Source organism: Anser cygnoides, chromosome 5, assembly GCF_040182565.1.
Source record: "Anser cygnoides isolate HZ-2024a breed goose chromosome 5, Taihu_goose_T2T_genome, whole genome shotgun sequence".
Lineage (NCBI taxonomy): Eukaryota > Metazoa > Chordata > Aves > Anseriformes > Anatidae > Anser > Anser cygnoides.
Window position 1 is genome coordinate 48,934,707 of NC_089877.1, and position 21,081 is coordinate 48,955,787.

The following is a 21,081-nucleotide window of genomic DNA, read 5'->3' on the forward strand; positions in this document are numbered from 1 at the left end:
GTGTACCAAAATACAAGACACAGCACGTGTTCAGGGGTATCTGCAATCTTATTTTTTCAAGGATTCCATGATTAAAAGGTGCTCTTTTTATCAAACTTATTTTAAGAGAATTTGCACAATATACAAAATATTTGGAGGAATAAGATCAGTGGCTAAATTTTAAACATAGAGAAATCATCTGAAACTATTTAATCGGGATTTATCGCATTATGCCTTTCAAGTTTCTGAGAGAAATATTACAACAAAAGAATCCAATAGATATCAATCTCATTAAGCAAATAATTCTGTGAATAGTTGTACTTTTGATGCGTGATTTCCTGCAGATTTGCATCTTATGACTAACTGACTTTAGAGTCTATGATGAAATCTTTGTCTGAGGCTTCTCTGCAGCTAGGCCTTTATTGGGTCTTACTTCCTTGTAGACTCTCCAGTTAAGATTCAATATCTCACGTAAACGGCCCTTTCTTCTGCTGGGGGCACTCACATTATCTCTCTCTTCTTCTTTGTTCCCCTATTTTTATGAATTTTGTGGAAATCCAATTATTTATTTGATCTCGGCTCTTTGTGATATTTTGCTGAAACCAACCTGTAGGTTCCAAAGGTATCAGTGAGAGGACGCCCATCATCATGCTAGCCTTAAAGAAGTCAGTTAAAAACTCACAGAAATTCTTTTAAAGCTGAAACATGAAGACTTTTATAAACCTAGTCAAATTCAGAAATATAGGGATTACTGGGAGTCATTTAAATGCTATTATTAATATTTTACTCTTAATTTAAACAAAATACCAAAGATGTAGTAAAAGGTCACTGTGCAGCTACCTCAGAAACAGCACATGATGCCAATTAACATGTGAGTAGTTATTAAATCAAGTTTTAACTTAGTCTGTCACACTAAAAACAAGTGTTGTCATCAGGTATTTTTTAAAGTTGCTATTAATTTAAGCTTTTTTAGAATTCAGTATTACAATATCCTCTTTTTAATTCTGATGCTGATTAGTTTTCTTATAATGCAGCAGAGTTTGTAAGAAAAAAAAAAGAACTAAAAAAGAAAACTAAGATAACTGGCTGACAATTTGACACAAGGGCTGTTCTTTTATTATGCTGCAGACAGGCTCATTTTTATTTTTTGTCACACTTTTTTCTACCATAAAGGGACCCTAGACTTTACAAAAACGTCTTTGCTGCAAAGTTGTTGCTATTAATATTGCCTGATATTGATTAAAAAAAAAAACATCTGGTTTTCAGTCTGACAGCATACATCACAGATCACACTCCAAATACAAGGTGTCATTTATTTTGGTAAAAATCTTTTATTCTCAACTCTGGAGAAAAAAAATCTACTTTTATTAAAAAGTATGCTCTGAAAGAGCTTAAGAAACATTTTTGCCTATAGTGTAGAGGTGCAGCTCTAGTTCAAAATGAACAAGAATAGTAGTAAACTACTAAACAGTTATTAGATTACAAATGAGTTTGTCAGGGTCAGTCTTTTTGCCAGTTTCTACCATCCAATGCAATCAAGCAAACTGAACAAATAGAAGCTACTGCTAAAAGACCTGCTTCTCAGCTGAAGGTGAGACAAAAAATATCTGTGCTGCTGCTAACCCAGATGTTACTCCTTCAAAAAAAATCAACCTCTGATGTTGTGAATTTGGTCTATTTTATAGCTGACACGCTTTAATATTTTTAATTGTATATCATAGTTTTATCCTATCAGAAAGAAAATGTCTTAAAAGAGAGCCCTGAGGATATTACCAGCCAAGCACTTACTGTGGCATTAGCACATCTTAATAAGTTGTAGTACCATGGATTTAATATCATAACTGACCATGTGCATATTCCTACTCCACAGCAATGCAATACAGTGACTTATTTAAATTTGCTAGTGCAATTGCGAATATTTGTTTGGACATATCCTCAAAATAGAAAAAGCATAATTTTTTAATTTAAATACTATTTTTATTTCACAGGTTTAGCTTTAAAAATATTTTAATATTTATTTTATGCCGTATTTTTTCTCAAATGAGAAAAAAGTATGCTGAATTATTCAGAATGAATGAGTGTGTAAACATGCAGCATTTTGTATGCTGCATGAAACACTCACATGCTCGGTCTCGAACCTGCAAAAATTCGTGTGTGTGATTATTTCAGTTATTTTAGAAGTCCCTGTCTCTTCAGTTATACAGGAAATTCAGTATACAGGAAATTTTACACAAAATTTTCAATGAATTTTCTGAAGGATTAGGAAAATAAACAAACTTGGGTCATGACAGCTAAAAATTTTCTTTAAAATTTTTGTTAGGATGGCCTGGTGTCAGATTTAATTATAGTGCGAGCTCCATACTTTCAGTAGATGTGAAATTATTGTATATCGGTACAAAAGGAACAGTATGCCCAGTTCCTGTTAGATTTAGCTAGACGTGATTTTAATAGACAAATGTTAGGATTAATGAAAAGTTTGAATTTACAGTAGTATACTGGGTCTGGCTGGGATGGAATTGATTTATATCATAGCAGGCTCTGTGGTGCTGTGTTCTGGATTTGACTAAAACAGTGTTGGCAACATACCAGTATTTTGGCTACTGCTGAGCGGTACTTGCCCAGCATCCAGGCTTTCTTTTTCCCACTCTCCCTACCTTGTGAGTAGTCTGGAGGTGGCCAAGAAATTGGGAGAGGACACAGCTGAGACAGCTGACCCAAAATGACCAAAGGGATATTCTATATATATAGGGGGAATATTTTTGATTGTGGTGTTTATCTTCCCAAGTAACCATTATGTGTGCTGAGGCCCTGCTTTTCAGAAGTGGCTAACACACCTACTGGGGGAAGTAGTGCATGAATACCTTATTCTTCTCTGCTTGCTTGTTCAACTTGGTTTCATTTGTTAGTGTCTTTATCTTAACCCATGAGTTTTCTCACTTTTGCTCCTCTGATTCTCTCCCCCATCCCATTGTGAGAGGAGTGAGCAACTGACTGAGCAGGTGGGTGCTTAGTTGCCGGTCAGGGTCAACCCACCACAAGTAGCAAAGTTGTAAGTAACTGGATTACAAAAACAGTAACATATTTACAGATAGGAAAACAAAACACATTATTAATAATTACCAAAAAGATGTATCTATCAATAGGTGTTGTTCAGGATTTTCTACAAAATATTTTCGACCATACATGTTTTCTTGAAAAGTATCAACCCACCAAGGCAGAGCTTGAGACTCATACAGTCTTAACTGTGTGTATCACCTGTGTAATCAATAATCAAACAGGTACTGCCTTGAAAAACAACAACTTGTGTTAGGATACATCTTCTGAGTATAAAACACATTCAATTTCCTTGCAGTATGGAAGGCTAAGCGTGCTCTAGTGTTTTAATTAGTCCATTCTCTATTGGTTTAACTGGCCAGATTAGGCAAATCCTTTTACACCACTCAAAAAACCACACATCATAGAAAACAATTATTTAAAAAAATCTTGTTAACACTACAATCAACTCATTTCATAATGATCTAACTGGACACAGAAATACAGTAAGTTACAATACTGGAAAAGCGGATTTCCACATCCCATTATTAAGGAGAAACTCTATGATGCAGTCACACAGATCAAAAACGGACCAAGAAAAATTGCTGAGAAAAATAATTAAATGAACTGCTTTGTATGAAGTAACTCTCCTGAGATGAGCATTCCTTTTCTTTTCACTATTAGTTACTTACAAAGTGGTATTTCAATGCATACACAGCACTGCTGTGCAGCTATTATAAATATTAGGCCTTACCCTCTACTCTTATGAGTGAGAGATGCAAGACAACATCTTCTGATTTATTTCACAGTCCATACCAGCAAGATCCTTGAGCTCCTAAATAAGTACTATAATCTCTATACCTGCTCTGCCTGGGGAGAAACTCTTTTACTCCTCCTTTCCCCCTGAACATCCTTAGTACCTTTTTAGATTAATTGTGAGGATCTCTTTTTTTTTTTTTTCCTCCTTCCTTTGGCTTTATATCTCACAAGGGTGAAAGACAGTGGATATTACTACAGCTGTTGCGTTCTTCTCCACCTCACAAATGCCAGTTAAGGACAGGTAGGAGAATCTGTTGGCTTATTTTTACTTCATGTCTTCCTGGAATGACACACTGGTTATAGAAAAACAGTCTTAACTCCAGGCCCTGATAGGAGATAATAAGATGCTGAGCCAGGTTCTTTCCACTTTGATGTTCAATCTGGCTTACCATCTTGTCTTACCAGTTTTAGGGCAATAGTTAATTATTTGTGGGCATGGGAAAAGCTTTTAACTGCTGATTTGAAAAAAAAAATGTATATATACAGATATGCATGGGTAGACAAAAAAATTTGATCTTTTCTATTAGAAATGGCTCTCAGGAGGTAAAGAAAAAGATGTGTGTAGGTGATGAAGTGTGATAATATGAAAGGCTGCAAGACAGTTGCTTAAGAAACAAGAACAACAAAGGAATAAACTACTGCAGGCATCACCAGAGCTGGAATGACATTGTACTGTGTACTACGTTTCCACGGCAACTAGCCATAGGAAGATGAATGTTTCATATTCACCGTGCTCTGCAGTACATGTCTATAAATCAAACTTGCATAAAAGAGCATAAGATTTCTTCCGTGGGGTGGCTCTGAAAACCAGGTTATTTTCTCATTATTAGATAATTACATGAAAGAAAAACGAGACAATTAGGTCATTTTTTCGTATGGAAAGTACCAATACACACAGAAGTACTAATATACCTCTAGCGTGCCATCCTATCAATCTAAGAGTACAGCAGCATAACATGCAGATCACAAACGCCTTCATTTCTTCCTTGAGATCTGCTTTATGCTTGCCACCTTTAAAAGCTGTAGGAGACTTTTCTGTCCACTTTTGTATTTGAGGACATTTTTCATCGTTTATAGGCTCACTCACATTCACGTGTGATTGGCTGTCAGCTTATTTCTGTTACCACTTCCATTATCAGAGCCTGAGGATTTAGCACACAAATACCGACTTTCTCTAAACAAATGATACAGCTAAGACAAACATTTTCTTAGCAGTCATAATTAATAATATTGTATATTTCTAATTCATATTCACCTTACTTGTTTTTTTTAAGAATTCGGGTCCTGCTTTAAAAGACATGTTCACTTACACCCAGCAGTTTATCACAAATCATTATTGCAAAGGACGTGTCACGTTTCATATCCATGTTGCAAAATGCAGAACAACAGCATTATTATATTCTGTGCTACCCATTAAAAAGAGCCCCGCCATGAAAGAACAGATCATCACATCATTTACCTCGCAAGGTACTTTTGCAACTCAACAAAGAATGTTGAGTTTTCACGGTACGATGGCATTTCAATCAGGTGCACACCAGGTGCGTGATAAGCATTTGAGTGTTTTGTTCAATATAAATGCTGTATTAACACAGAAAAAAAGAAATATTACACTACTGTAAACCTAAAATTCAGGCAAGACTAGGGTCAGTTAATAAAATAAACAGAAAATTCAACCACATTTTGTGAAACTTTAGCAACAACTAACTGCAGAATATTACTGACATTTGTAAGAAAACAATCTATCAGGAGAAAGAATATCTATATTAAAACTGTTTTATCAGGAAGAGATGAAAATATATTTGGTCTTATTCCCATGGAATTAAAAGTAAAAAATAAAAATGCCCACTTATTATACTCAGAAACAATGCCAATTTTTTTTCTTTTATAAAACAGAGCACTTAATACCACCCCATCCTGAAATGCTATTACCAATTCAATACATCTTTATACATTAATAAAAGAATATACAGTGTTAAAGTAAAGCAGACGTATTAACTGTGTATTTCATAGCTCTGTGTTCCAGCAAACACAGTACAGTAACAGATCACAAACTCTGTACTGAGTGTGCAAGGCCTGAGGACTAAAACTTGTCAGACTTGGTCTGAGCTTGCTTGACCTGCCCAAAGCTTTTACTTGCTTTATCTCTAACATCAGTTCTTTTAAAAATCAGGTGGCTACGCCTAATTTGTTCTTATGTTTATACAGTATAAACATAGTTTTATAGAGACGGTAGTAACAAGAATTTATTCTATGTAAAATGAAATATTTATGAGTTTAAGATAATGATGTACAGTAGAGAAATACAGACCTGGCTTGATAGCAGAAACCTTCAGAAGTAAGACAGCATATAGAGCAGAAGAATATAGGCCTAGGATGTTAAGATGCAGGGCACAAGCTAACACTGGAGGACCAAGACTATAAACAACTCACCAACAGTCAGTTAAAGAAACGCAGACAGGAGCTGTACAAAACCAGCTTCACAGATGGGAAAGAGAGCAAAGAAGAAGTATCTAAAATACGTAATATGTGCCATATATAATAAATTTGGATGCAACGTGGGTTTGCAGACCAATGCAAAAAGAGGAAGGTGTAAAAGTCTGTCAGCAAACATATTAAAATGACCCTAAGTGCATGATAGCGTGAGAGAGAAGAAATCACCAAAATGAGTACCATACTTTTTGTGAAGAAGTCAGAATAACAGCAATTCACCATGTCCTGCCCACCTTGAACCTGTCACCACAGAACCAAAAGGGGCAGTGAAAGACTTGGAACAATACCAAAAAGGAGTAGATGTTAGGAAATGTGTATAATATATTTAACTGTATTGTTATTGAGATTTTTTTTTAATACAGTCTTCTTTAGTTATATTTTTCTGTAAATATTAAATTTGTACTAATAATTATTCTTTGACTAGATTGCTACGATTTCAATTTATTAACAATAATTTTTTGCTTTATGTATCAGGGGCATATCCTGTTAGCCATAACATGATTTTGAGTGTTAGAGTTGCTGAACAGGTAAGATAGGAACAAGTACATTGATTCTTCTGACAAATACCTATGCCCCAAATATTTCCTCTGGCTTTCTTTTTCATACAGTTTTAACCCAATTGTACAATTTAAGGCAAAAGTCTTGGTTCTGTTTCCCTACATAAAGTTCAAGATACACACTGAGAGTTACGAGAAACATCCAAAAGGGGTGTGTATCTGAAAGAGAATTTAGAAGAACTCTCATTCCAAATTACTGTTTTGAAGAGTTCCATGCAGATTTGACCAGTTCAATCCTATGGAAATGTGTATTACACAACACTATTGAGCAATTTCTTTCAGGAGTAGCCAAACAAACATGCAAATTTCTGTTTGAAAAAGAATTTTTTCTATGTTTCTTTTCCTGTTTCAAACCTCATCCATAAATATGCAATCCCAAGTTGCATTTGCTGGACTGTGTTACTCACTGAGTAATATGCTAATATTAGAACTGCTGGTGATTGTGACATGTCTTCTTCCCTAGTTGTATGGTATACTGCAACATTTGTGGTATACTTCATTTAATAAATTCATCATGATTATGATTGAAATTCAAAATTGGGAAATTTCATGGAAAACTGCACATAACCTATTTTAAAGATCGTCCTCAGTAAGCTACCTGATGCCATGCCTTCAAAAGTGTAGCACTTCTTTCAATGCCTGAGTTACTACCAAACAAATCATTCATATCACAAAAAGAAAGTTTTACACTTTGCAATGCAATGTTTTCCAAAACGCTTTTGAAATAATGCTTACTTGCAACTGCTGCAGTAAGATTTTTTTTTTTTTATGATCCACAAATAACTCTCAAAATTTTATCCTTTCACTCCTCAGCCAAATCTTACAAGATACAGATGCACTAGTTTTAACTCTAATGTTTTCAAGAGACAGCTCCTGAATGCAGATTTCCTGATTACAGGAGCAAAATGTAAAAGTAAATAACTAGGTTTCTTAAGAAACAGTTCAGGCAACAATTTACTTCCTGTATTTAATAGTATCTATTATTTTATTGTATGTATCATATATGTTATTTCTATTTATTGTTATTTTTATATTAAAGAATATTGTTTACATGTATAATATTCATTATTAAAGGCATTTACATAAAAATGTGCTGAAGCCTGTATCTTCAGTTGCACAACAAAATCTAATCATTTCAATTTACTGAAACATATATAACAAAAAGACTGCTAATCAGGAAAAAGGATCTCTCTGTTAGTCTTACCTGAAGGCTTCAGGTACGATTCTTTTAGATAATTTTGGAGAAACAGAATTGAAGGTTTTCTTGAAGCCTTTAAAAGTCAAAAACCCTCTAACTTTTAAATTAAGATTAGACATGAGAAAAATAATATAAATTAACTTAAAAAAAAAACCAACTTCTTAATACAATTATGTTTGCACAGGAGCTAAACAATTCACATTTCTGAAATGATTATACACTTTAAGTTATTGTACTTGCAGAAATATTTTAGGATGGCTACGTCATATTGATAAGCAGTTTCAGAAAGATTTTATACTCATAAAGGATTTTAAAATTCCTTTGTGCCAGTGTGAACTCTGTTCGAAAGTACTACCTACAATAACCACAACTCTCTTATTAAAAATCTTTAATTTTAAAAGTAGACATTTTGAATTAAAAATTCAGACTTGTGAAACTTTGAAAATATATACTCTCAAATATGTCAAATCATATTTGAAATCTATCATTTTCATTGACATGCTAGTCACTATGAGCACTGTGTTTCAAAAAAACACACTTTCTTCCATAAAACCTTTCTCCTCCAGTTCAATCCTGCTGAAGCTCCTGAAACATATCATTGATATCAACTGATCAGTCACTTAGGTTATAAATTCACTTCCAGATCCAACTGGAAAATAAAGCACCTTAAACCGTGCTATCACAGATGGTGTGCAGCAGATAGCAAGACAAACAAAAGCACAGTGCTTGAAACAGTTAAGTCCTTTGAAATAACTCACTAAAAATAACACTTCAAAAGCTACTTTCAGTTCACAGCAAAAAGCTGCAGTGAATGCTCATCTGATCATCCCAACATCTGATCTGCCATATGTTTCACTTTCACTTGTTTCAAGGGCCATAGTCCTATCTCAGGTCAGGAAGAAACCTGGAAAGGATCACCTCAATGTCTATTTGCTCAGAGGCTTTTTTCCTTTTTTCAGTTTGGTGATGGGACATCCTCTTTGTTGTCTAACAGGAACAAAAAAGAATCACCACATCTACTTCACAAAAAGAACTAGAGGAAATTCATGTTGCTTTGGTTTCCCTTCCTTGATCTATCATGAGAAGTGAAAACGATCTACAGCCATCACCAAGGACAGATATGTCTAAAATGTGTGGCATAAATATGAAGGTGACACATGAGTGGGAGTAACAGAGAAATAATGAGAGGTAGTAACAGCAAGTAGGGAGGGTGAGTGCCTAGAGGTTTCTTTCAACAGCTGGAGGAGCTCAGTACAACAGACAACCCAGAGATACCAACTAGAACGTTGCAGCATACTGACCCTGAGTTTATTTAATAGTAATATTATCACCATCTTTGTTACTCTGGTACTTTTTCACTTCATGTGGCAACATCCATGACACCCCACCTTAATCTCTTCTTCTTTCCTTCAGATGTTTTGTTTTGCTTTATTATTTTAGAATTAACACTCAAAATGTTTCAGAGAAGAAACTTACTTTGCACATCAAAAGCTGTGAATATTTGCCTTGTTTCAGTTGTATAGTTGTGCAGCTTTCCTTGCGCTCATGAGATCTAAAAACTTTTCAAATAATATACCTGGAAAAATGGAAATAAATCTCCTTGAAAAATGTCAGTTTTATTTTTTCCCCTTTAAAATATGTATTACTATGGTCTAATAATGACGATTCATTTTAATTACAAGAATAAATACAGAAATAAAAATGGAAATAAATGTCTTCAAAGTTGGCTCATACAAACATTTCAACGTCTTTTTTAATTTCTTATGTATTTTCTGTATTTGACTATAATGCAGCTGTTTACTTCTACTAAGTTCTTGTAATCTGTCATCTCATCTTGCCTTGAACTGGAAAGAAACAGGGACTTTTCTCAGTCCAAAGCACTTGCATGCCATGGATAAAGTTCCATAGATGCTGCATAAACAATGTATCTGGCATCATTCCCAGCACTGAGAGAACTCTGAAATAATCAGATATAGATTCCTATGAGAGTCACACTAAAATTGAGCGTAAGCATGGATTGTTTATTCCTCCTGTGTACTATATTGAAGTCTTTACTTGTAAATTTATCTTATCCTTTTAATGAATGAAAACTGAAAGAAATATAAAAAGCAAACCTACTTTGCAAGTACTGTTTGAATTGACCGTTTGTTCTAAAATCGAACTAAAACATAAAATTCAGGAACAAAATTCCACCCCCCAAACTTTAGGCCTCCTCATGAAATATGCAGATAAGTGCATATAAAAATTTCTGCAATACATTTTTTGGCAAACAAAACAACACTTCGGCTCAAAATTCAAACACAGTCTAATATTTTTCTCATATCCTTCTAATATATGCCTTACGCTCATTTTTAACAATTTAATTTTCATAAGAAGGTGACATGACTGTATTCTGCAGGATTTTGTAATTCATTTTTTTTAATCTAATAACATAACAAAAGCTGTGCACTTCTCTTTCTTTTGATTCATTCAGATTCTATTCTTTCTGCAGTGCCTCAAAAGCACAGCTCCTTCAGCTCCACCTGCCGTCTCAATTCAAATCTTAGACTCCAAGCCTATGGCTTTCTGGTGTTTCTTCCCTTATTTCTTCTTGAAAAATCATACATTAAGAACTATTATAGTCTCAGTTTCCAGGATTACAAAGACATGCTGATTTCAACTGCTAGGCTCTGTACATGCACAATTTCTTTAATAACAGAGGTTGCCTAAACATACTGAACTTGCCTGCATGAACAGCTTTCCATTCAATTGGATAACTATGGAAGTGAAACCATGAAAAGCAATATGAGATTTCCATCCATTTATTTTTTTTCTCTTTCAGAGTAACATACAAGCCCAGAAAATTATAGTATACAATTTTCCTTTTATAGAATGACTCCTATAATAGAGTGCCGCCTATTCATTGATCTTGAGAGTTGGCAATTTACGTGCTACTATAGCAGGCTGTAAAGCTATCTCAAACCCACAAAAAGGTCATGTTAACGGAATATTCAAACCATTTAGACATTGACAAATCCATAGTCTATCTTTATGTATTTATTCGCTTATTTTGGTTCAGGCATTCATGTGTGGGTTTTATCTTGAAAAAATCCAAGTTAATCTTTATTATCTATTTTTGCTTAAACTAAAAATTTGAAAGTAAGGGTGTGATTTAATGAACACGGGTTTTGGCATCAATACAGAATACAGAGACACAGCCCTCACAACACCCTTCAAATGTATTGATACAAATTCTTGTGGGCCATGTGGAGAATTGGATGAGGGAACTTCTTGATGAAAGCAACCATTTCTTTCACTACTTTTATTTTTTACAAGAATCTGTACAATCTCTATAATCTCTACAATTTGCCACATTGCTCCACTGGCACAACTGATAGGGTTGAGGACCAGAGGGAAAAAAAAAAAAAAAGCAGAACTATATGAATGGGGGTGTTGTTAGAGAAAGAAACACTTACTGAACTGTGCTGTAAGACTTGTGTGTTTGCTCAGGTGAACAGTGGAACAGTATCAAAAGAAAAGATATTTTTTTAATGAATTTTTTTTCATTACTTACCAACTCACACACCAATATTTTAATTATTTTTCTCTGTCACTGATCTAGATAATATTAAGAAATGCTACTTTGAGAAGCAAGTGAATTCCGAGTTAAATTTAACACATAAGCACTAAAAATATTCCAAAACTAAGTGAAATCCTATAATCCTCTTTAATAGCTACGGTCAGCTCCTTTATCATTAATCAACCTCAGGTTTTTCAAAACTCTAGAGACCAAGCGTCAGATTTTTATTTTATTTTTTAAATTTATGAATGAAAAATGAGTGGAGATCATTGACTGGTTAGTGTTTGTATATTACCTGAATTTTCTGGTTTCACAGAAGACGTTACTGCATCCTCCTCCACCCAGAATAAAGAAGATATAACACACTGGTTTTCTACAAGTGATAAATCTGAATGATTCCTGTATGATTTCCATTTTATATCAACAGTATATGACTTCTCTAAATGTTGATGTCATAGTAATACATATTGTACTCCAGTGTTATCATCTATGTCATTTAAGAAAAGATTTAAAGCTAAGATTTTAAAGCTAAATGACCTGATGAAGACAAAAAGACTGACTTTTCAGAACTGTATTAGAAACTGACTGAGAGATTACTGGCAAACGTGTTTGAACAATTTAAGGAACAAAAAGGGAGTGTATATCTCAAAAAGCACAGACATCCACTTTGGGCTGTATCTATACTGCTTTTTAGCATGACTGTGTTCATGAATCCAAGCTCTTGCATCTATGCTATTAGAATAGCAGACTGCACATACTTGCAGCACTGAAACACTTCAATGGGAGTAGACGAGGCTTTGGCAGCTTTCTAAGTACAGTCCATTCTGGAGAACGGACAAGCCAAACATGCTGTGACCAGTTAACCTAAGCCTATAGTCCATTTGGCCTGCAATACTTTTCACAGCCTGTGTTGGGCAAATAGACGTGGGAGTCCTTTTCAGAAAGCTTTAATAAGATGTGCCAGAAGAGCAGCTGGAGTTAGTGAGCAGCCCTGAGCTCAGATTGCCTTTCTGTACTCTGGATGCCAAGGTGTCCTGCTGTTGGCTTCTTGATCAGCAGCAGATGCTCAGCTACAGGTGCCCTGATGTGAAGGTATGGAGTTCGGTCAGGGAAAACAGTGGGCGTTTTTTTGGACACTGGACACTGTGGCACAGTGTAGAGTTCTTTTAGTTAGATCTGAGTGTAACATGTAATACGGTGAGTGAAACTTCAGCTTGGAAAACAAAATGCTTTCATGGCTACTATTCCTGCAGTACCCTCTTTTCATTTGAAACAATGCCTGAATGTGCAGTTAGCTAGCTGAATGGGTGTTGAAACATGGCAGTACCCTAGATCAGTTAAAATATTCTGGGGGAAAAGGGGATGACTGAACCAAGCATTCAGAGATAAAAAACAAGTATTATGTCACCCAAGCATGACCCCCAAAATGCTACTAGTTACCAGAAACGATGATTCCTAGGTGCTGATAAATATATCAGATGTACATTTAGTATCAGTCAAAAAATCAGTCTCACCTTGTTTCATTTTTAAATATTCCTAGTTACCTGTCTCAGAAGGCTTAACTTTAACAGTAGACAGCTCAGAATCTCTTTGAATAAGCACACAATTACAGTATTTTATAAAAAATAAAATAGAATTTTGTTAAATTATAATGAATGATTTTGAAAAAGCAAGTGAAGTATGAATGTGATTCTTATTTTTAGGTCCTACTTCCTCCAGTAAAGAGTTCATTGCTGACATCTTGTGGGTAATGTTAGAATAACTTTTAATTTATAGAATAAATGAAAACATGACCAAAAAAGCTGAAGCAACAATTTACTAAAAATGTGGTTGATTGATTGCAGTTAATGATGCTAAATAAATGCTATTTCTATTGAAAAGAATTACATTAGTATGAAGCGTAGTCGAGTAAACAGTTTTGCCTCAACTTAACAAGTAACATATGCACACCGTTCCCTTTTTCTTGGAAAAGCTGTTGGAAGTACTCTACTTGTCAGGGCTATTCTTTGTGACTTCTAAAGAAATATAAGGGCTGTTATTTAGTCCTTGATTTCAATCATTTTGACAATAAGGTAAAATGCACAATAATATACTCAAGAACTGGATACTAACAACCAATTTTTAGGGCCATGACCTGCATTTGGTTCCTATCTGGTGCACAGAAAAAGTTGCGTTTCTCATAAGGATATTAAAGACAACCAAAATGTTGCAGAGACCACTCACAATGCATAGCCATCAGCAAAAAGTATGGCACAGCCATGAACCATAGTTAACCATAGATAGTGAAAGGCACAAAGAGAAGTACCTGCCTATCCAGGGCTTTTAGTGTTTTACACTAAACAGTTTCTGGATAAAGAGCAACAGTTGCTGGAACTGTGACCACTTAAGGAGCTAGCAAAACCACTTGAGGACAGAATCACGCCTGGAACAAGTGTTTTTAATTAATTTTTGTGCAGCTGCACAGACAGAATAGTTTACAGCCAGGTGGCCATAGCACTGTCTAGAGACATAGCAGGTGTAACTTGGCACCTTTACAAGAAGAAATAACTAAACCTACACCTCATTTCTTCCTGGGAGTCCTCCACTTCTATTCTCTTCCTATAAAGGAGCCATCAGTGACTTATGCACAGAAACTCCTCTTGTTTGAATGCCTTAATCAAGCTTTGAGTATTCCTACTGGAAGAAACATTCAGAGAATATAACAGAAGAAGAGCATCTTACATCTTACATCTTTTAACACAGATGTAAGAACAGACAGTGGAATATAGATAAGGGGAAACTGAGCATTTTCAGATTCAGAATCCAGCAGTTAAGGCTCACTTTAGAAGCCTAAATTATTTTTAGATCTGACCCTAGCACTCTGGGAAAATATTTACTCATAGTTGAAATGTATCAGAGATGATTGCTTTCACAGTTAAATAAAACATTTCTATGGTTTTTACATTAACTGATCATATGCAAGATTTTATCTATGACCTTGTTAGGCTATTTTCTGAAAATATGTATGTGAAGAAAAAAGAAATACATAATTATTCACAAGTAACCCCTTGAATATTGCTGACGCTGCAGAAGAAAGATGAATCATAATTTCTATGCTAAATATATATGAAAACATACTGGCCAAGATTGCATTGTCATGGCATGAGAAAGACAAACTCATTGATATACATGTATTTATTTCAAAGTCTTGTATGTGTTCTTTATATTCTTTTTGAGATCACTTACAGTACTAGAGTAGAAATGTAATTTCCAGAACTGCATTAAGCCATACAATTTATCATGTACCTTCCTATGAGTACGGAGTACTGAACACATGGTTTCTCTCAATAAACCTTTCTTTTGTTAAGATTTTCATACAGAGGAAGATATAAATTAGAGAAGTCAAGATTAAACACATCCAACTTTCACTTGAATCCAAAAACAGGTGTTTTTGAGAATAGGGGTTTATTATTAAGATATACACATCTTCACATCTAGTGAAACTATTGAGTAAAGAAATGGAGAGTACCACTCATAAAACACAATAATTTTGACTTAATCTCTTGATCAATAAATATAATGCATCCCTCTGCTCATCACAGTCTACAGGATACCTTATCAGTAGGAAAGTGCTTTATTATTTTCTTTTGAAATAAATATCCCCAGATAACAAAATCACTTTAAAAATCTATAGGTGTTTCTGTTTACCCCAATTAAATTGTACAGACCCTTCAGGAAACAGTGTTCTCAGTAGTAAGACATCTACACATGCTGGATCTTACATAGACCGGATCTTCAAAACATAAAAGATAAAAGTATATATACCTTTGAGGGCTTGTAACCAAACAACAGTACTCCTGCAACTTTAAAGTCCTCTCTGCTTAAACAGCCTTTGTTATCTTCATCACACACTTCAAAAACCTGCAGAAAGAAATTGATTTGGGTTAAAAACCAATAAACCTGACCATTTTTATTTTTTTTTTACTTAGAATAATTGTTATGGGAAAAATAGAATAGTTCACTTAGTTCACTTGCTGAATGAACTATGCTATTAAAAAAAAAAAAAAAAAGTGAAGATTAGTCCCATCTCTGCCAGAACTCTGTTATGGAACCTGAAGTACTAAAAGTAGTCAATTTAATTTAAAATTTTTGTTGAAATAAATTTTCCTTATTCTTTATGTGCTTAATAAAAGCCTTTTTGTAAACTTAGAAGATATTGGTACAGACTTCTAGAAACCAAATCATATTAAAGTTGTTTCAGTAGGATGTTTTCTCTTGAAATATGCATGCATGCTTAATTTCTCACCGAAGTTCCTGTACAGACAGGAACTATAGGACTGAGAGACTGGAACACAAGCATAGTTAGGAGCCATCAAATTTTCTGAAGAACTTTTAGAAAAGAATACTGTTTCCATATTCTATGCTTAGCTAAGAGATTAAGCACAAAACGTGTAGAAATGGGCATTTTTCCTAAGAGCTTTTCCCCCAGAAGAGCTTCAGCCAGGGTTGATAATAATACATTGGATCTTCTGGTACTGAAGGATATAAACATAAGTTGTTTGGGGAAGAAATGCCACACACAGTATTACATTTGAAGTCTGTAGAAAAGTCGTAGTAAAATTACCTAAACGAGTTGAAACTTCACTACTATTTTTCGAACTGTAGCTTGCTGATTTTATTACATGCGGATGAAAGACACATGCATTATTTGTTAACTGCAGTCACAAGCCTCTAATAAATTAGAGTAATGAGAGCCAAATGCTGGGACAGTTCATTTCGTTAGGCGGAGCACGCTTTGATGTAGTCCAGGCTCTCGCTTTGATTAATTTTACACCTGCTTTCCTCCCACTCCCTCCTTGAAGTCGCCGTGCAGTTATCTCATTAGCAGGGCACTTCAGCTGCAGTAATTAACACCGAGCTGAATGAACGATTATGCAAATCCCGCACCTGCCCTAAGCCGGCACGGAGCTCAAATGACGATTTACGAGGTTAATTCAGCTGGCTGGGACGTGCCCGGTTTGTGGGGTGGGCAGCACCAGGGGGCATGGCGGAGGTGGGAAGGGCCCTCGGGGGCTCCCGGCGGGGCTGACAAGAGGCATAGCACCTCTAGTGGGCTGGGGCCAGGCTTCTTCCTCATCCTCCATCTCCTCCTCCTCCTTCTCCTCTCAGGCCCAGGCGCTAGGGCCCGGGGGAAGCGCCGCGCTCCCGGAACGGGAAGGGGCGGGCGGTGGCTGTGAGGCGCCGCGGCCGGTGTCGGGGTGAGCGAGGCTGTGGGGGTCCGTGAGGGTCCGCGTGGTGCGGGGGCGCCTCCTCCTGCTTCCTAAATGCGTCCCGGGGGGCGCCCCTATTCCGTCCCCTTTTCCACGTGTGGGTTTCCCCCTTCGGCTCTTGCTTGGCAGCCGCCGCCGTTCCCGCCTTTCTTTGTGTCCTGGGGAGCAGGGCAAGCGAGCCAGGTACGAGGTTAGGAATTATGCGAGCTTTCTGCCAAATAAAACCAAAACAAAGGTCGTGGTAACGGGCCGGTGGAGGCTAGGAAGGGAAGCAGCCTTGAGCACAGCAGAAATGCACCGATTTCTCTTTCTTTTCTTAATTCCTAGGACCATGCTTCAGGAGGGTGCGCACGGAAAATGGACAGTCTCGAGCAGCGATGAGAGTACCGAGGAGAACTCGGACAGCGAGAAGCCGTCCACGTCTTCGCTGCTCGGCGCCGCTCAGGGCAAAGCCAGCGGGCCCCAGTACCCCTGCTCCGAAGCCAGGAAGGCTGCTCTCAAGAGAAAAGCTTCTCCGGTGAAGTTCGGTGATAAAAGTCTTGCTCCAGAAACACCTCCAGCAGAAAAACAGAGAGCGAGCCAAGAAGGCTTAGGCTGGTGTCTTTCCAGTAGTGATGAAGAGCCCGAGGACCGAGAAAAGAGTTTCCCCAAAGAAAGGCTGAGAGAAGAGAAGTGTGATGCGCCCAAAGAGCCACCTCTGAATCATAGCAAAGATGAGCGCTTGGGCAATCATAAAGCAGAGGACTATAACGAAGCACCTAGCAAAGCCCAGGATACCTGGGATTTGTTGAACGGAGGGAACCCTTTCAGGTTTTTTCTCACTAAAGTCACAGGAATTGAACAGAGCTATAATTCTGGAGCCCTGCACATAAAAGGTGAGCGAGTGACTTTTGCGGGAGTGGGCTTTTTGGGGGTGCTTGTGTGCATGAGAACAATTCCTTATAGTCTGTGGCTATTTTTAAATGCCCAAATCCCTCGTTGTAACTGAGGCTTCATATTCTGAATGTGAATGTTGTAGGAACTGGTTCTGTTACCTGCCTTTTGTGCTTGTATTTATGCTGCCGAGTTGTTTGGACCTACTAATTCACTGTTACTTGATACAGCAGAAGGTACCACTAGTGGGTTTTTGTGGCTAGGGTTCCAGTTTCAGCACAACTGGAAGTGAGCATAAGTCAAAATAGAGCAGTCTTCAGTGATGTGATACTGATGCTTTATGCTGTGTAACTAAAATTAGTTATATAGCTGATAAGTGGGGAAAAAAGCAATGTGCACCTGCAACCATCCCCTTATTCTGGAAAAATCTCTTGGATCACCAGGCTGAATCAAATGCAATCTTAAAAGGGGGTTGTGCACAGAGGTAGTAAAATTGGGTAGGAAAGTTCTGTAATACCTCATATGGGTCCTTAATCGTTTGTTCGCATATAACTGGACTGTAGCTGTGCCTCAACCTTAGCTGCCCCTTCTGAGCATCAGTTATTACTGAAGGCAGCCAGGTGTCTGAGACCTCAGTTGCATTACTGTTGTACATCTTTGCCTACCTCGTGAACACATTGTGGCTTTTGGCCAGTCTTAAGAGTAGTTATCTTGTTAGGTGATTGTTTGAGCTGGTGGAGAGGCTGTTTTTTTCAGTTTAACCTGTAAAACCATTTCTGTAGAGATAGTTTATGAAATATTATGTATTTACTAGAACGTATTTGTAGTATACATTTTCAAGTTGATGCTGTGCTTCAGTTTTTCAGGTTTTCAGTGCTCAATCTGATCAGTATTCTGTGCTCCTATTAATAAAACACAGTAAGGATACGTGTCCTGCAATTAGTCTGCTGTGTAGCCCTCATGTAGTTCAAGTTTCTAGTCTATCTACCTGTGTTGATTGACAGGGTATCAGACAAAGCTGTGGGCAGTTGTATTCTTCTCCTTTACCCTTTAAAAAGAATTAAAAAAAATAAAAGCGAGGAGGACTGGAACTGCTGTCAGTACTAGTACAAAGAGCCTGCAACAGATAAGGGCACAGTTAAGTCTTAAGACTTATGGTTTCTACCCTGCCACAGTTTTAAAGGCCTCTGTACAGGGGAGAGAGGAGTGTAATGTTCCTTTCTCCATCTGATCTTAGTCTTACTCCTGCTGAGTTTTTGCACTTGGTTTCCTACTTTGGAGGGATAATGCTATTTAAAACTGTAAGACTGTAGTCATTTCACAGCAGAACCAGGAACTTGAATATTCACATCAGTAAACTTAATTGTGAATGTCTGCTGCACAAAGTGTGAACAATCGGGCACTCATGTTGTAGTAGTTATGCTGGTCAAGATGCAGGATGTTCACTTGAACTCTTTTACTCAGTTATGTCTTAATGTTTTTAATAGATATCTTGTCTCCTCTTTTTGGGACTCTCATATCTTCTGCTCAGGTGAGTTTCTTGTTTGTCAGATTGACTTTGCTTGCTTATTTCACTTTGTTAACCTCAAACCCGATAACCCATGTTTGTCATGAAGCTGATGCAAGTAGGGAACCTCGTTAAAATATAGAGGGAACCCTAAATGTTTTTCAACTGTCTTGTGACTGGTACTGTTCAATATGTTTATCAGTGACACAAATCCCACAGACAGTGGGATTGAATGCACCCTCAGCAAGTTCGCAGATAACGCTAAGCCGAGTGGTGCAGTCGATACAACAGAAGGAAGAGATGCCATCCAAAGGGACATGGATAAGCTAGAAAAGTGGGTCCGTGTGAACCTAATGAGATGCAAGGTGCTGCACCTGAGTTGGGGCTGTCCCATGAAGGAGTACAGACTGGGAGAATTCACTGAGAGCAGCCCTGCAGAGAAGGACTTGGGGGTTCTGGTGGACAAAAAACTTGACATGAGCCAGCAGTGTGTGCTTGCAGCCCAGAGAGTCAGTTGTGTCCTGGGCTGCATCAAAAATGGCCAGCAGGTGGAGGGAGGTGATTGACCCCCCCCCCACTCTGCCTTTGTGAGGTCCCGCTTGTACCTAGGGTCCCCAGCACAAGAAAGATGTAGATATGTTAAAGCAAGCCCAGAGAAGGGCAATGAAGTTGATCAGAAGGCTGGAGCACCTCTCCTATGGAGACAGGCTGAGAGGGCTGGGGATCTTCATCCTGGAGAAGAGAAGGCTCTGGGGAGACCTTACTGCAGTTTTTGAATACTTAATTGGCACTTATAAAAGAGATGGTGAGCAACTTTTTGTTTGGGCAGACAATGACAGGACAAGGGGGAATGGTTTTAAACTAAAAGGGGAGATTTAGATCAGGGATTAGGAGGAAGTTCTTCACTCAGGGTGGTGAGGCACTGGGACAGGCTGCTCAGAGAGGCTGTGGATGCCCCATCCCTGGAGGTGTTCAAGACCAGGTTGTATGAGGTCCTGGGCAGCCTGGTCCAGTAGGTGGCATCCCTGCCCATGGCAGGGGGATTGGAACTGGGTGATCTTTAAGTTCCCTTCCAAACCAAGCCATTCTAGGAAATACAAAAATAATCCCATGTTCTTCTTAGAATTCAAGTGTTTATAAGACCATCTCATATGCAACTGAAAAATGCATCTTTATGTAATTGTAAGTGGTTAAAAGAAAAAATGTGAGTGTTGCAATCTACGAATACTTTTGTTACTGCATGGAAGCTCTTCCTATTCTTATCATTCATGGTGTAAACATGATAAAGAGATGATTCTTGCACTGCAGCTTTTACAGCATGCAAATGTGATTCTTTTTGTCTGCATGCTAAACTTTATGAACAGTAACAAGTTCTTTTGAAAAACTCAAATTCATCCTTGAATTAAGAGACGTGAAAGAAATCAGTTGAAATTCAAAAATGTACTTGTTCTTAAAACATTCTGCTTGAAATTTTTATACTGTCATTCTGTGATGATGCATCATGGTGCATTCATATGATGTAAGTGGTAATAAGCAATAACATGCATTTTTATTCCATTGTTTCAACAAATAGCTGTTTTCTTTTTAATGAGCTTGTTTTCTTTTTATATGCACAAGTTTAACTACTGCATAGACGTGGAATGGCTCGTTAGACAGTATCCACAGGAATTCAGGTATGTTTATTTTCCAAAGATGAAATAGTAAGTTTTCAAGTAATTCTGTCCATGCGAGTTCATCTTACAATTGAATGATAAACTTTTGCTTACCCTGGGAAGTTACTTTTACTGTTTGTATATGTGTAGGCTATTGTTTTTTCC

General features: G+C 37.1%; 2 protein-coding genes across 5 annotated transcripts in view; one reads left to right on the plus strand and one right to left on the minus strand.

Annotated features, from left to right (window-relative positions):
- The window catches only part of EFCAB11 (EF-hand calcium binding domain 11), a 60,320-nt gene extending 43,517 nt beyond the window's left edge, over positions 1-16,803 (minus strand). Inside the window, exons 1-4 of the mRNA XM_066998315.1 lie at positions 16,719-16,803; positions 15,417-15,535; positions 13,180-13,223; positions 8,083-8,173 (exon numbers count right to left, since the gene is read on the minus strand). Of these exons, the coding sequence (XP_066854416.1) occupies positions 8,083-8,173; positions 13,180-13,223; positions 15,417-15,535; positions 16,719-16,751 (287 nt within the window). The 5' untranslated portion in view covers positions 16,752-16,803. The remainder of the gene's footprint in view (positions 1-8,082; positions 8,174-13,179; positions 13,224-15,416; positions 15,536-16,718) is intronic.
- Positions 16,478-21,081, plus strand: part of TDP1 (tyrosyl-DNA phosphodiesterase 1) — a 44,536-nt gene continuing 39,932 nt past the window's right edge. The window contains exons 1-4 of one of the 4 annotated variants that reach the window (XM_013182363.3): positions 16,478-16,602; positions 17,212-17,759; positions 19,245-19,288; positions 20,882-20,937. In XM_013182363.3, coding sequence (XP_013037817.3) covers positions 17,216-17,759; positions 19,245-19,288; positions 20,882-20,937 — 644 coding nt within the window. In that variant the 5' untranslated portion in view covers positions 16,478-16,602; positions 17,212-17,215. The other 3 variants (XM_013182346.3, XM_013182361.3, XM_013182355.3) reach the window with 3 other exon arrangements.